At 36.7% G+C, this 16,702-nt stretch overlaps 1 protein-coding gene across 1 annotated transcript in view; it reads left to right on the top strand.

Moving 5' to 3' along the window:
- The window catches only part of LOC145979600 (uncharacterized), a 279,253-nt gene that overhangs the window by 161,570 nt on the left and 100,981 nt on the right, over positions 1–16,702 (top strand). Inside the window, exons 16-18 of the mRNA XM_083112566.1 lie at positions 3,200–3,310; positions 3,878–4,018; positions 5,743–5,877. Coding sequence (XP_082968692.1) covers positions 3,200–3,310; positions 3,878–4,018; positions 5,743–5,877 — 387 coding nt within the window. The remainder of the gene's footprint in view (positions 1–3,199; positions 3,311–3,877; positions 4,019–5,742; positions 5,878–16,702) is intronic.

The raw sequence follows: 16,702 nt of genomic DNA, 5'->3' as shown, positions 1-16,702 counted from the left end.
AGAAATCTATTTAATATGTGTGTTTATCTTCATATTCTCTTTTAAGGGTACGTATGGTAAATGAATTATTTATTACGCATGTGCATTTTACTATTTTCTATGTACAGTTATATTTGTGAAGACGTATTTGTCAGTGGTTTGGGGAAAGTTACGAATTATATGGAAATTAGATTATTATAATAAATTGCCACAAATTGAAGTTCCGACGTTTTCTAACTGGTCTTATTTGTTGATCAATCATTCCATATATCTATTGTTTTTTGACATATATCTTACTGAAGCAATAATGAGGGAAAAGAGCTACATTACGTATTGGATTAAGATAAAATAGTAACTATAAATCATCCTGTTTTGTACATGTTGAGATTGGATCCGTTTTCGTGGCTAGACGACCACGAATATGGAAACCGATAGCTAATCGCGACTGCTAAAGAAAGGGGAAGAATACTGTTTGCTTGGGATCAGGTGCTCGAGATCCACGATATTTTGTGAGTCAGCATAAGGGGGCCAAAACTTGATATCTCTGTGGTTATAACTGGATATTATATTTCGAATGAATGATGATTTTGCCACAGAGGTAATACATGATGTTTTTTGAGTGAAAAGGGAAAAAGGTTGCAGGTTTGTGTATTTTCTCCCAAGGTCTAGCATTAAGACATTTAACCTTTTTTAATTTGCTCTGATTTTGGCCAATGCTGATGTGAGGTGGTCGTGGGCTTAATGATTAAAGAAAACCTATTGTGAGTTTCTTTTTGTTTGGCTTCCAAAATTTTACCACTTTGTTTGAATGCCGCAACCATGTCACACCTTGCTGTGCATAAAGTGGACTTAAAATTCAAATCAAACCAAATCATCCACAAGGATGAAAATGTTTCCTTGCATGAATTTTTCATCACAATCAATTAAATAGCTGTGAGTCAACAGAAATTATCGACCAATATTAATGAATTTAATTTCCTATTCTGTACATTGATGGTTGCTAATTCGACATAACATTTAGTGAGTTTTGAGTTTTTATTTAAAGTCCACTTCATGCACAGATAGGCTAATCAGTATTTGATCTACAGTTTAAAGTAGGATCTGAACAAGCGTCCACTGAGTATTAAACCTGAGATCCTGTGATTACAAGCGTCTCTGGTTATACCACTATGCCATCAGGGAGACCTTATCAACTTATTAATTTTCAGAAAACTGAGAATGCATTTCTACTTCATTCAGTTCAATATATTTCTTGAAGCAACTGGATGGAAGATGTTTTACTATTTTATACACATTTGATAGATCGACTTTCTAACAGATTCTTAGGGATGGGTTCGATTTATCTGTACTCTGTCAGCATCAGCCGATATAAGCATATCAGTTTATCGTTAATATTAAAGATAATTTTACCGATCGGACATATCTATAAATATCTTATAATTTAGTGCATTTTTGCACCATTTTGTTATAATTTTTATGGCTATAAACATATAATCTCCATTCTGTACATTCTTTTTTTAAGCGAATGTCTAAATATGCATCTACTTTTGCATTTCAAAAGTGAGAATCATTATGAAGACCAAAGGCTCTCTTGTCTAGACTGATTGTGCTGAACAACTTTAAAAGTCACTGGTCATGTCATGCAGTGGACAATTAATTAAATACCTGTGCAATTTACTCTGCATGGGAAGACATGAAATTACTTGCGCATGCAGCTACAGAACTGGATATGTCAAAAACAACTGTGTGGAGGGTTCTTCTTAAACATTTATGCTTTAAACTCTTCTTGTAATTAATTTTCCAAACCCCCAAGAACATTACGAAATGCCCAATATTTTCTTTGTGTTAACACCCATAAACACAAATTAGGCATAGTGCCCCAGTACAAAGCAAGTAGCACATTTCTAATTGCCATATTTTGACCACTCTATACATTATCTCAGAGATGTATCCTCTTTCCTTTACTTGAATATTGTAACTCTGAGTCAATTTTAGGATAACTCCGAGAACAGACCCACATACAAGAACAATTTGTTTTTGTATGATTTTATTATTTAGCTTTGCTTTTCTGTAATTTTTGACTAATTACAATGATGAGCATGATTGATAATATGATGGAACTGATGAAGAGACACTCACAAAGGACATTCATATCAAGCTGAGACTCGAACCTGGGACTCCTGGCATCATAGAATGCTGTGCTAACCCCTCTGCCACCGAGCTCGGTAGGGACGATTTCATAATAGCATGTTCAGTTATTATGTAGCATGAACATTCAGAAAAGGCACATTAATCAGAGGTTCATTCAAGGCACCCTCATGCAAATGATGTGCTTGCTCCAGCATGATATCACATCAAATCCAGTGAAAGAGTTAAGTTTCTGTGTTGCACAATTAAGTGTGGTAAAGTATTTAGGTAGTCATTTAAATAAAGATGTATATTTGTAGGTTTTTTATTGTTGCTGCATGTGATGAACTTGCACCAATATTAAAGAGAGCCATTAAGAAATTTTCGAAATTACATTTCCAACTTCGTTTCTCCTCCATTTTGTGGTGTCAGTATTATTTTGGTGTGGAGATGTTGTAGAAAACTATCCTACCTACATTCACAAATCAGTCCTAATACTTCCAAAAATGTCTTAATCTACACTTCTTGAGATTCGTCAATGAGATCTGCATCATATGAGTGCCTTTGAATCTCTATAAAGATTACTTCAATAGCACTTAGGCTATCTTGTAAGGCTAATCGGGACGAACTACAGTTTAAAGTGGGATCTGAACAACTATGTGCCTCCACAGGGAATCTATCCTCGGACCCCTTGATTACAAGGCAATGAAGCTACCACTGCACAACTAAAATATAACTAATATAACATGACTGAAATGTCAAAGGAATAAAGAATTCTTACTTGGGTAAAAAGCTGAGGCTGTAAAGGGGCACTCAGTACACATGAAGACAAAACACAGAACAACACACAAATAGCTGCCATAGGTGTAGATGCCAGAGCCTCCTTCTAGAATTTATTCTAACTCTTTTTACAAATTTGTCTTTTTGCAAAGTAAACTTTCTAATTTATACTCTTTAACCAATATATTGAACTATAATAGTATTTCTAGAAGCATGAACACAATTCTATTGTTCTCTTTGTAATTGGTTAAGATACATAACTTAAATAAAAAATTTAACAATATTATTAATATTTGTATTTCATTCTTTGTAGCACCTGAAGTCTCTACATTGCAAATTAGTTGTGCAAATGGTGGGAAGTACGACAATGAGAAACAAATATGCAAATGTCCTCCAGGCTTTACTGGGATGCATTGTGAAACAGGTGTGAATATGTCTGATATTTTGTTATTAGTGATAATAGTATATTAACATTATAGCAGTAGGAGTGGTTGCTGATTTTAGTTGTGAATAACAACATGCAAATATTTCAAAATTGTGTTCTTCTTTTGAAACAATTAAGGAAGATGTAGTCAATACTCAATACATAATTTTATTTAGGTAAATATATTTCATTTTTAGTATTGATTTATGTTAGAAAAATGTTACTCTCACATTTCGTATCATGTTGAGTCCCAATTGCTTGACACTCGCTCTCACATGTCCCCCAGTGACTCTGACTGAGGTACTGACCTAATGAAATGAAAGTCAAAATGAACAATTATGATTGTGAAGAGACATTGTTATTGCCACAAATATTCACAATGGTATTGTAGTTAATATACTGCTTTAACACTTTTAATTATGAATATTTGAATATTCTATTCATTTTATTGTACAGTTGAAAGTAAAGCAATGCATGGTAGTAGTGGTTCCATAATGCTTGAAACTCATTTTAAGTTATCCATGCACGATTGATACTCCTGTTGCCATTCACGATTTACATTTCCAGGTTGTGGAGAGAATAGGTATGGAGGAGACTGTGGAGGAATATGCTCAATGACAAAATACAAGTGCAAAGGCATGATTCTTTGTAAACCAAGCTTTGGCTGTACCTGTGCTCCTGGAATTGAAGGAATTTTGTGTCAAAAAGGTAATGTACTATTTTCCACATACAACAATTTGTGTTTATTTGCATCCATATCATCTGAACTTTTACACCCAAAGTGTAGCAAAAACAAAGTATTTTTTTCATGGTCATTTTGTAATGTATTTCACAGTCTAGGCAAAGAATTCCTCTCCCTCCCCATAATGAATTAGATAATGCATTAATTTTTTATACAAATAATACCATAGGAATTGAAGATAATACCTTTCAACTTGAGATGCATTTATTTTTGTCACAGCCCTCGAGGGCCAAGGCCTACCAACCCACTGAATCAAACATTCAATATTCTTCTTCCAATGCAAAGTTATACTGTATTAGCATTTCAGTTCATACATAAAGGTGCACTAATGCTACACAAACTATTAATACTATTTTAATCAAAATTCACATTTGCAGGCAATTGTCAGTTATTCTCACATAAAGAACTTGAGCTAACGATTGTGCAAATTTGAACAAATGCCCCAGTTTTGTGCACAATTGTTCACAAGTGATGAAAAACAATGTGCACAATTTTTACAAAAAAAAATTAATTTATTTATTTATCTCAAGAAATTAACTTGTGTTACCTATCCAATCATTGACATCCGCCAATAAAACATTGGATTCAGAGAAAACCAATCACAGGACAAAGTTTAAGCTCTGCTCCATCTTACTCATATATTTAACCTTATACTGGTCTTGAGATGATGAGGCCAATGTATGTGCTCGAAACTTTGGATGTTAATTGCCAATTTAACCTCACTGGTAACCAAGAACCAGTGTTTGAGATTGTTGATTGTTGATACATTTTGCAAGTTCACCACCATGAAACAACAAAAGCCTCTCTTCCCATGAGTTGTTCTTCTGAAGTCATTCCGAGTTTGCATTGCATTGTAGCATCTTGTGACTAGAATGAGTTTATTGATTTTTGCCTGACTGCAATTAGATTGAGAGAGTGAGAGAGAGAGAGAGAGAGAGAGAGAGAGAATAGGCAATATTTTGTAAGTCAAATGTTTATATTAAAGCGATACGACTATTTAATTGCTATGTTTAAAAAAAAAAGATCATGACTAATAACCTTCTGGATCCCCTAAATCTCACTCCCTTCCCCCTGCATTGTGAGGGTAGATATGTAAACTGATATACTGGAATTCATCAGTATTATTCTATCTATTCCTTTCAGTAGCTCAACATTTATTTTGAAACCTCTACTGTGTTTGCAGTAATTTAACTGTACAACTACCATGTATCCTGGACCGCGTAATACACACTGCAGTTTTTTTAAATTTATTTTTTATTTTACCTTAAGTCACTAGAAATAGCTTTCTTCTGTTTAGAACTATTTGAGTTCTTCAGTATCAAAGTGGTCCCAATTTTTACACCCATATATCATTCATCTTAACTTTAACATTCTCTGCATTTGCATGGATGGTTTTTAATTGAATGTGATTGTATTTGCCATATTTTTGTACTTAATTATAGTAGACAATTATTATGTGCTTCAAGGGCTATGTTAGAAATCGATTCATCTTTAAAATTTATTCACTCCTTATGAATAGGTATTTAGTACAAACGATTATGAGTCTCTGTACAAATTGTAATTATTTTATTGTGTTAGGTTGATGCAAAAGACATCTCCATCAATATAATTGGAAATGTAATTAAATATACTGAGTATACATATACTGTCAGCTGATTTTTTTTAGAAATTGTCTTTCATTTCATTATAGATTGCAAGTTGGGGAAATATGGTGCTGGTTGTACAGAAACCTGTGGCCATTGTCTGGGACTTGACTGCGATAAGTATACTGGAGTATGCCTAAGCGGGTGCAACAATGGATATTACCCTCCATATTGCCTTGAGAGTAAGTTACAATGTATATTTTCATTAAATGATATAGCAACATTGATGGTAATACAGTGGAACCCCAATTTTACATTTCCGTATTTTACATTTTCCCACATTATACTAGGGACATTCAATATATAAGTTTCCCTGTGCTATAAAATATTGTATAAAGCAATGCCATTAAAAAGAAGCACATGGTTGACAAGCGTCATCCTTCGTCTACAAGGAACAACAATCGACTCATTATCAGACGTGAAGGTGCATGCGCTAAAGGGTGAAAAGCAGGCCCGTAGCTAGGATTGAGCACGCTTCACAGGGGCTCAAGGGTTATCAGGGTAGGCTTTGTAAACCAAGTCCATTTTTAAAAAAATATTAAATGAAGGTAAATTATATGTGTGTGTGGGGTGGCGGGTGCTCATTCATTTATAAATATCATATACTACACAAATACTACATTTTTTAGTGTTAATTGACTGAAACTGAAATTATCCATTACACACCCCATACTATTTTAGATGATACAGATATGTATATCACCTTCAAAAAACGCACAATATTTAATCATAGTGCCTACAGTATATTCCACCCCCGGCCGAAGCAATTAAACTCCCCTTCCTTCACAAAACTTGGGAGCTGTTGATATCTGGCGCAGGTGCGGAGGGAATTTGCATGATGACATCAAAGTCACAGATTTCTGTCTAAACAGGAGGTTCCAACAGGGACAGTGAAGGACAGAGAAAGAAGCTCCCCTATGAAAGAACTTTCTGAAGTCTAGAGAATATTCTAAATACTTGCAGCTACTTCTGCTCATAAACAAAATGAGCGAATGTAATAGATACTCTTCATATTCTGTGGCTTTATCCTTAAAGTTGTTAGTTGTCTACATTTTCACTCTTCATTGCAAACAAATTATGCAAAATAGTTTACCTAATGTAAAGGGGGCTGATGGCAGTGCCAGGAGGGGCTGACGGCAGTTACAGGAGGAGCTGAGCCCCCCTGGCCCCTGCCTGGCTACGGGCCTGGTGAAAAGTAAATGCTTGTTCGGAAAATGTGGGCTCGCGTCATAAGGAGTTCGAAGCATGGATGGTACATACATGTTGGAAAGCTGGAGTAAATAAGAAGTTCGTTCTGTCATTTGATATGAATGGGAGAATGGCTTACTTACTAGTGCCATTCATACGAAACTTGTTGCTGTTTATGGTAATTCCGTAATGACAGTGCAAATGGTTAGGCATTGGTGCAAGTTGTTTGATGATGGCAGGGTGTGCATTTTTGACAATGTTCGAGCCGGGCGATCTTCGAGTGCCACTACTGATGAGAACATTGTGAAGGTGGATGAACTTGTACAAGAAAACCGTCGAGTGAAGGTACGCGAGGTTGCAGAAAGGTTGCACATTTCTGTTGGAACAGCCCATCACATCATTCACAAGAAATTGCAATACCGCAAAGTGTGTGCATGTTGGGTTCCTCATCAACTGAGTCGCGATAATCGACTGATGAGAATGGGCTGCAGCCTTGAAGGTTTAATGCGTTACCAGCAAGATGGCAATGCATTCCTCATGCGCATTGTGACAGGGGATGAGACATTTGTCCATCATTACACTCCCGAATTCAAGAGAATGGAGTGGAAGCACAAACAGTCTCCTGTGAAGAAGAAGTTCAAGATGGATCGGTCATCTGGGAAGGTGCTTGTGACTGTTTTCTGGGATGCTAAGCAGTGGCGTCTCCTGACCCTGAACTTCAGGCGTTGGCAAAGAAGGAATGTTAACCCCTCCCCCTCACATTTCTGTGAACCAATATTACAAATATTCTACGTGCCTTTTTGGTGTAATTTTATAAATATTTAGAAAAACATTAAATTACATAAATCATTTTAAATGAAGTAAATACTTCATTTAAAATATTAATATATTTGAAGGGTAAGAAGAAAATTAATGTTCAATACTTCGCCATACAATTAATTTTTCAAGCACGAATTTGCAACCAGAGGGGTTGGTGGAACTCCCATCACCCCTACAAAAAACACCGTGGACATAAGAATGACCCGTTCATTGAAAAATCGCTAAAATGCGCATTCCCGGTTTTTCCCCTTGCCCTTTATTTATCCTTCCAAAAAGTAAATTGTGAAAAATCAACTGCTCATTACTTACAGTTACTTGAATTCCAGCTCTATTCTTCTTTCTTTAGAGATAAATGCGCTGATCACCGCCTCACAAAATTCGGATTTATCCCCTTTTCGCAGCTTAGAAAGTAATCCTTTCTCGATGGAGATAATTTAAATTTGTCATCCGGTTCTGAGTTTGAGTAGATCGGCAGAATGTGTGGATCCTCTTCAGTGATGAGAACGATCTCTCGACAGATGACGTCGTGGAAGGAATTGTTGTGATCAGCACTGCTAATTTATATATTTCCGTAAACCCGCCCACTAGATTCGTGTCCAGTAGGTAATTTACAATCTCAATTGGTGTTTTCTCTGATCCTTCAGTGGAAGCATACCAAACAAAGTTCATTCTGTAGTTTGGTTAAATTAAACAGACTGCCATAAATTTCCTGCAATTTATGTACGAGATGGTGAGGAAAGTTTTCTCTTTTATTCAAGTAGCCCCGTTTTGTGGGATTTAGTAAATCAAAATATTGCAATTTTTCAAATGATGCGAATCTAATTGTTATCTGGTTGCTGATATTATCAATGATTTCAAAGTAAAGCCTCCGGCAGTGGTCTTTCTGTGATTCGATGTTAGGGCGCCTCCTTTTCATTTCAACAATCTCTTCCTCTTCTACTGCACCAGTTATAGAATTCCATGGTGTTTCGAAATTCTCACTTTTCTTTTTCAGCTGCCGTTGAAATTCAGTTATGTTATTACTGCAATACAAAATATCAACATTTTTAGACTGCAATATACTGAATAATATGTCTGAAAAGGCAAGCAAGTTGGATAAAGCCCTTTTTAAAAATATATTTTCGAAATCCTTCAGGAAGCTAGAAAATCCTCTTGGAGTCATTGCAATCAAATGATCGAAGTCTCCACTTTCACTAACATGTTCAAAAAACATAAGCAGTGCTTCTCTGTTCTCATTGACTGTCCACACTAGCCTAGAGGTAAAATTTCATCTGCTAGGAGCTAATGACGGTAGCTTTCTGGACATGAAGCAGAAAGTTCGTGTAACCTCTTTGGAGAATGAGATTTAAGTGATTTAAGACCACAAAAGAACACCTTAAGCTCTTTGTTACATTCTAACGATTGTTGCAGCACCAAGTTCATGACATGAACACACGTTTAAAAAATAATGCACAACAATCACGAGCAAAACAACGTGGAACGCGGGATGAATGAAAGCCAAAGCGTTGGAAACAAATACAACGCCTTGAGAAGCTAACCATGGTGGTGGGTGGCAGGATGCGCATGCGCGGTCATCCTATGTTTTGGCAGTGGTAAGATGTTGTATTTGCTCTCCAACGTCCTGGCAGCCCAGGACCGATCTGCCTGCCTGACAACCACTGCACGCTGCGCCGCGTTCGAAAACTATCGGATGCTCGAGACTGACAATTGAAGAAAAATGCTCAAAATCGTAATTTATAAAAGTACAGATACTTTCTTCTTTATTTCATTTTCCTTTGGCCGTTGACACACGACTTACACACCCAGAGAAATCGCCACTGATGCTAAGGGCGTTCTGCTTATGGATTTTTTGGAATGAGGAAGAACAATTAATGCTGACCGTTATTGTCAAACATTGGATAAACTGAAAAATGCAATTCGACATAAGCGACCAGGTCTCCTGTCAGCTGGTGTCATTCTTTTTGACGATAACGCTCGCCTCACTCAGCAGTGCAAACACAACACAAAATTGAAGAATTGGGGTAGGAACGGCTGCCCCACCCTCCATACAGGCCCGATTTAGTGCCGAGTGATTTCCATCCTTTTCCCGTGTTAAAGTCTGAATTGCAATGTTACCGTTTCGAAACAGATGAAGAAGTGAAGCAGAATGTGAGTATAGTGCTCAATAACCAGAGCCCTGATTTTCTTGCAAAGGGTATAGACAAATTGGTGCAACGGTGTTTTGCTATTTACGTACATAATTCCTCACTTTGGAACACCAACTTCAGGGATTGGAATTGTTTTGGTCACCATTTTGAAACCGCTCAGTGGATTACAAAATCATGTTCGTATCCTTTTCACGTTTTCTGTGACTTTTAAAACAATGTATTACTCGACCTCCCTTGCTATTTGAAAATTTCGAGTTCTTCTCTAACTTTAGACCCTCTTTTTTGGGTCACTCGGTTTCATCCTTTTTTTGTCCTGCAGTCATCATGTGGCATATCATTGGAAAGCTTGTATCCTGCACTTTCCAAAACTGTTATGGTGGTGCACTTATCTTAATTGTTAAGCTCTGTATACTCGATTTGGCTCACCTTCCTTTTTTGGCAAAACCATTTTCTACACTGAAAACGGTAGGTGGTTCAGACAAATGTTTCATATGACAATCATATTTTTTCCCTGCCTTTCCGAATCTGCATTCCAAACATACCCTTCCCATTTGAAAATCGCACAAACGGGGCATGTGCCCCCCACTAAAACCACAAAGGGTGGCTTTCGGGCTGTTGCAAATACTTTCTACGGATTCTTTGGGCCCAACTTAGTGGTGCATTTTTTTGTTTCGACTTGATATGATCTCCTGTTCTTGAGAAAAAGGTAGTGTCTGGGTCGCTCTGAATCACCCTGTATTGAACGGCCCACGTACAATCAATCTTGATGGTACCAGCATAGCAAGTTATAAAATTTTCCTCGATTTTACATTTTTCCACATTTTAAGTTCTTTCAGCTTAGTCCCATGAAAAACGTAAAATCGAGATTTCACTGTAATATTATAGAGTGATGCTATAGTATTTGCAATGAACAAGAAAGTATAAATCCTAATGAAGAAGTGATCAGTTTCTGATACAAAAATGCATAAACTATACTATTATTCACTGCCCTAAGTGTTATCACAAGCTCTCTATTTCAAACAACCTTTATTTTTTTTATGAAAGCAGCTATATAATACCATATAGATACAACATTGTCATATTTTAAAATAATATGAGGGTCATTTCGAAAGTAATGAATGAGTTGTTATTCAAAGATAATTATTTATAATATTACAGATACAGACTATACATGTTTTCCACATACCTTCAACTACTTCTCCACATAGTTATCTTGGGCACTGAGGCACTTGCCATACCTCTACAGTAGCGTCGTTGCCTTGTAATCAAGGGGTCCCGGGTTCGATACCTGGTTGAGGCACAGAGTGGTTTGGATCCCACTTTAAGCTGTAAGTCCAGTCCCGATTAGCATTACTGTGGAAAAAGTGGATTAAAACACCAACTCAATCAATCAAACGTACCTCACACCAGCTTAACTATTCCCTCCTCATACCATGTGGCTGCCTGGCAAATTAAACCAGTCCATGACAGTATCCTGTAGGTCCCTATCAACCTCAAAGTGTTTAACAGCAAGGTGCTCCTTTATCTTTGCAAGAAAGGTAAAAATTCAAAGCCACATCAATTCTTCTGAATGATATAAACCACCTTCTGCTTCAGTACATCTATCATGAGAGGGGGTTGCCCTGATCACTTCACGCTATGAACATCTGTTTGGCAATCCTTAAACATTATGCATCACTTCTGGACATTAGCTACATTCATAACACCTTCACCACAGATTGGATCAAGTCTCCAATGAATGTCACTGGTTCTTACATTTTGCACATGAAATAAACAAATCACACCACATGCCTCATATTTGACAGGATTCGCATTCGCCATGTTCATTGTTACAGCTTGTTACATTTACCACGTGAATAGGTTGGCAGCACTAACTGCACCAGCCAACTATCTACATCTCTCTGAACACAGGGAACAAATGACAGGCTGTATGTGCAATGTTCTTTACTTTCAGAATAGCCCACATAATTCATTCATCAATTAGTAAGCTCTTGAATAAAATATAATTTACGGAGCAATTTTACAGTACCGGATAATTCTCCGATTTCCTTCAAATTTCGTATACTGAATAATTTAGGGCTGTTCTACGGTGTAGTTTCTCATATTCGTATCAACAGTAACTACTGTTTGGAAGGATTCGATACAACAAGATTCAATAACGTTTTCTACTTTAGTGGACATATAATGGGTATTTCTCAGGTAAGTGTGTCAAGTGTATTCAGCGTTGCCAGAACTAGGTACTATTTTCTATGTATTTTCCCTATTTTCTATAGTGTTTCTTTCACTTTTAGTAATTGCAAAGATGAGCCAAGATTAAATAGTATTTAGTAAAGGGCATTCAGGTAGAAACCACCATGTGTATGCCAGGGCTCAAACCTGGGCACCTTTATGCTTTTGGTCACAAGTAGACAACTTTATACTAGTTTTATTCAATTAGAGTTACTACGACCCCAAATTTTAATTGTGTTTGCCTAACCGAACCTAACCTAACCTTAACTTACTGTGAATGTTTTTTGTTTTTGGGGCTATGCGTGAATGGTGTGTGGTTAGAAACAAAAAATCTTTCACTACATAATGAGTAATCGTGCATTGTCGGCTGCTATCACGGACCCCCTTTTTTTCAAAATTCCACACGTGACCGCCAAATAATAAGTGCAGATTCGTGATTAGGAGCCCAAAATTGAGGGGTCTAGTGAGAGAGAGAGCTATGCCACTTTGACAAGAAATGGAAATACATTGAGTTTTCTAAAGCATTGCGTTGAGTCATAATTTGTATTACAAAGGGTATTTGTTTTTTTTGCTGAACATATTGTTAGGTAAATTATTCAAAAGGAAAAATATGAATTTCAATATAAATACCATTTATTATGAACATGTATGGTATATTGTTGTAGTATACCCATGTGAAAAAATCAATCTAGCACATCAAATACTTTGAACAAGGCTTAAATACTTTTGCCTGAGTGTAAATCATGTTCACAGGGTTACATATGATCTACATAAAGACAACCTCATATGTCTTCTGGAGGATCCTCACTGTCCATTGTGTCTGTGGATTTTAGTTTTTGGTAAACACCATGAAAAACTGGAGGAATATAAGGCATTATTGGCATGAGATCTTTTAACTTCCGGGCTGATATTAAATCTAGCACCGGTTACTACAACACAACCTCTGCCACTCCTATTGCAGACACCATCAGTAAGTGGCATAGCTCCTTCTCTCACTCAAAATGCTGATGAGGACGTATTCAAGAACACAGAAAATCTGCTGCAGAACAAGCGGGAGCTATGCCACATGGTTGTAGTTCACATGATAGATGACAGATGGTAGGAGAAGACTGAAAATGGCAAAAAATAAAATTTTCAAGATTTGTGGCATAGCTCTCTCTCTCACTAGACCCCTCAATTATTGAGTATCCGAAATTTGAAGGAAATCGGAGAATTATCTGGTATTGTAAAATCCAGTCTAATTTACTAATAAACAAAACAGTGACACTTATTGAATGAAACTAGTACAAAGTTGCCTTCTTGTGACCAAGAGCATAATTGTGCCCAGGTTTTAGTCCTGGCATACATATGGTGGTTTCTACCTGAATGCCCTTTACTAATTACTACTTAATCTTGGCTCATCTTTGCAATTACTAAAAGTGAAAGAAACACTATAGAAAATAGGGAAAATACATAGAAAATAGTACCTAGCTCTGGCAACGCTGAATACACTTGACACACTTACCTGAGAAATACCCATTATATGTCCACTAAAGTAGAAAACATTATTGAATCTTGTTGTCTTGAATCCTTCCAAACAGTAGTCACTGTTGATACGAATATGAGAAACTACACTGTACCCTTACTGAATGAAGTCAGAGAGTCCTCGAGATTAATAGGATATAACCTATAAATTGTGCAACGTGGAAATACGAAATTCCAATATTTCACGTAAGTAATTCTAAACGGCGTTTTGCATCATGAATGTATTACAGTAGATTTGTTTCCAGATGTACAATTTCAAATGTGTCTTAAATATTAAAATTTAATATAGTATTACATCCACAAAAGTATCTTCTTTCAGCATGAGTTAAATTTCAGTTGTTATTTAGCATAAAATTTTTGCCATTTTTGGCTAATCATGTGTAATATTAGTTTAAACAAATTCATCTATATACCCAGAGAGAATGCTAATTAAAGAAACAATTACACAGGGAAACAATTTTTTTCTCATTTTCTGTTGCATTTGATATTTCAACTCTTGCTATGTAATTTTTCAATGCTGATTTCAAATATGAATCTTGTTTCCCGTAAATGCTATAGTAATCATGCATTTTGAAACTTTTACTTTTGAAGGAAGGACACTCATTGGTACTTACACTGGGAATAGGTAGACAACAATGCTTAGATTTACCCTAACCATTCACTAAAACATCTTTGATTGATTCATTGAGTGTGTTTTAAGTCCACTTTATGTATAGAAAGACTAATGAGGACTGGACCCACAGTTCAATGTAGGTTCGGACCACTATGCTCCTCCACCGGGTATCGAACCCAGGATCCCTTGATTACAAGGTGACAATGTTCCCTCTACATCATCGGGGAGGCCCTAAAGCACCTCTTTTTCGTTTTTTTTTTTATCGGATCATGGTTTCTTCAAAGACATAAGAAAGCAGCTGAGTTATTAGCATCCAAACTGCAAGAAAACAATTATATTGCACTGATAAGCAAAAGTGTCATATTCTCGAAAGTAAGAGCCGATTTTTGTGGACTTCTTTTCTGAAGACAAGCACTCTGTTTACTGTCATGATGTCCCAGATCTTCTCACCAAATTCGGTCTTACCTGGGTAAGCAGCTGGTGGTCTGACTTTATGGGTGTGCACCTCAGACTCGTGTACAGAAGAAATGTTACCAACCCTCTTAAATACTCGCACCTGTTTTTGCATACATAATGATGCTAACCCTACTGGAAATTTCTACTGTTTTCAGTAGACAAATTCTACTGTTTTCAAATGTCTTCTACTTTGTACTGTGAAATGTACTGAAATACTACAGTATATCTACTGTACAGCTACTGTACTCTACAGTAGGACTACTGTACTGTGCAGTGGGGCTACTGTACAAAAAAAAACCAATGTGAATAATAATGCATAATACTTGCTACAATATATTATAATATCATTTATTGACTCCAAGAATAGGCAAATTAATTCTTGACAATATTTTCAGTGATTTTGAAGTGAATTGGAAAAACAGTACATAAACTGAATTTCTACTGTTTATCTAATGAATACTACTGAAGTCAGATAATGAATAAGTTACTACAATTCTTTCTTAAGAAATAACAGTAGTTTGAATACATGATCGTATCAGTTGATTTTTTATTCAGCATGGAATTTCCATGGTTATTATTATATCTGTGTAATGCAATTGCAGAAAGGATCCATTTTTTGATCAACGTAGTCAACAGTGTTTGCTTGTTTTGATTTTTCAAGCATTGAGGGTCAGGTCCAGGCACGTATCCAAGAGGGGGGCTTAGGGGGCTCGAGCCCCCCCAGAAAGTTTTCAGTTTACACTAGATAAAATAAGGTTTTTGGTCCCTCATGGTGTGAAATAAAATCAAATGAGGATAATTTAAGGAGAGAAATAATTATCGAGGAAAGATGGGGAATGTTCTATAACCCATGTTATTGTTAATAGCACATATCCAAGGTGGGGATCAGGGGCTAGAGCCCCTCTCCCCAGGAAATTTTTCAGTTTACACTAGATACAATTAGGCTATTGGAATTCTTGAAAAATGTGACAATAAATTAAGGAGATAAATAATTATCGAGGCAAGACGGAGAATGTTCTATAACCTTGTTATTGTTAATAGCACATATCTGCTTTTGATACGTACAGTTTTAACTTTAATTATGAAAACAAACACTTTCCAGTGAAATAGGAATGAGTTTTTGACAGTGTAACAATTTTGCAATGCAAGACCAGGCACATATGGAAACAGCTAACTGATCCACGTTCCCCATTCGTGGGTTGATAATTCGACTACAGCGCCCATTTATTTTGACCAAGCTGTACTAAGAAAAGACAATGCAAGAAATTGTTTAAAGCACGGTTTCACTTTCAGTTGCCCCTTCCCTCCCTTCTTTCTTGCCCCTGCAATGCACGGAACAGTGTGGGCGAAGTTACCATAGAAATTCCCTTTTCCAAAAATATATCCCTCGATTTACGATGATGTGTGGGTTGCCTCTACTCTGCCACATGATCTCGAATGGAATGGAATTGCAATGCTGCATCATGAACACAGCACTAGTAGTGCTTGTCAAGCCCATAATACTGCAAGCTACAGGCACCAATCCATTCGCTCCAGTTGCGTGCTGCAAACAGTGGCAAATGAGCACACTGCAAACATATCTCAGCAGCAAGCGCTGGTAAAGCAAAGCCGATGGGGTGTGGGAACGTTTGACATTTTGAAAGAGATGGTGTTCAGTGAATAAGTATAATAAAAATTAATTGGATTGCAAATGTATTTGGGTGTGTATGTGCGAATGGGCAGAAGCCACTACTGGTCTCATCTCATATAGTCTAAAGAATGGCGATTATTTATCGATATTCTAATCACAGTCTCATGTGTGTTCTCTTGCACAACGAGAATGTTTATGGTCAGTTCCAGTTATTCACTCAGTGCATTTGCAAGAAGAACATAATGACATACAAGAGCATGTCAAAGGTGACGGGACCAGCATATGATGGCAGACTACAGTTGCATGCAAGAGGGATTGCCCTCAGCAAGTTCAGGAAGCAAGAGCTTAATGTGCAAATTCTTGCCTGAATAGAACCTACATGAACTTTGCATTCTATCCCT

The sequence above is a fragment of the Lepisma saccharinum genome, chromosome 26 (assembly GCF_977018435.1).
Source record: "Lepisma saccharinum chromosome 26, izLepSacc3.1, whole genome shotgun sequence".
Classification (NCBI taxonomy): Eukaryota; Metazoa; Arthropoda; class Insecta; order Zygentoma; family Lepismatidae; genus Lepisma; species Lepisma saccharinum.
The sequence above is the reverse complement of the archived record's forward strand: the minus strand, read 5'-3'. Positions and strand labels throughout refer to the sequence as shown.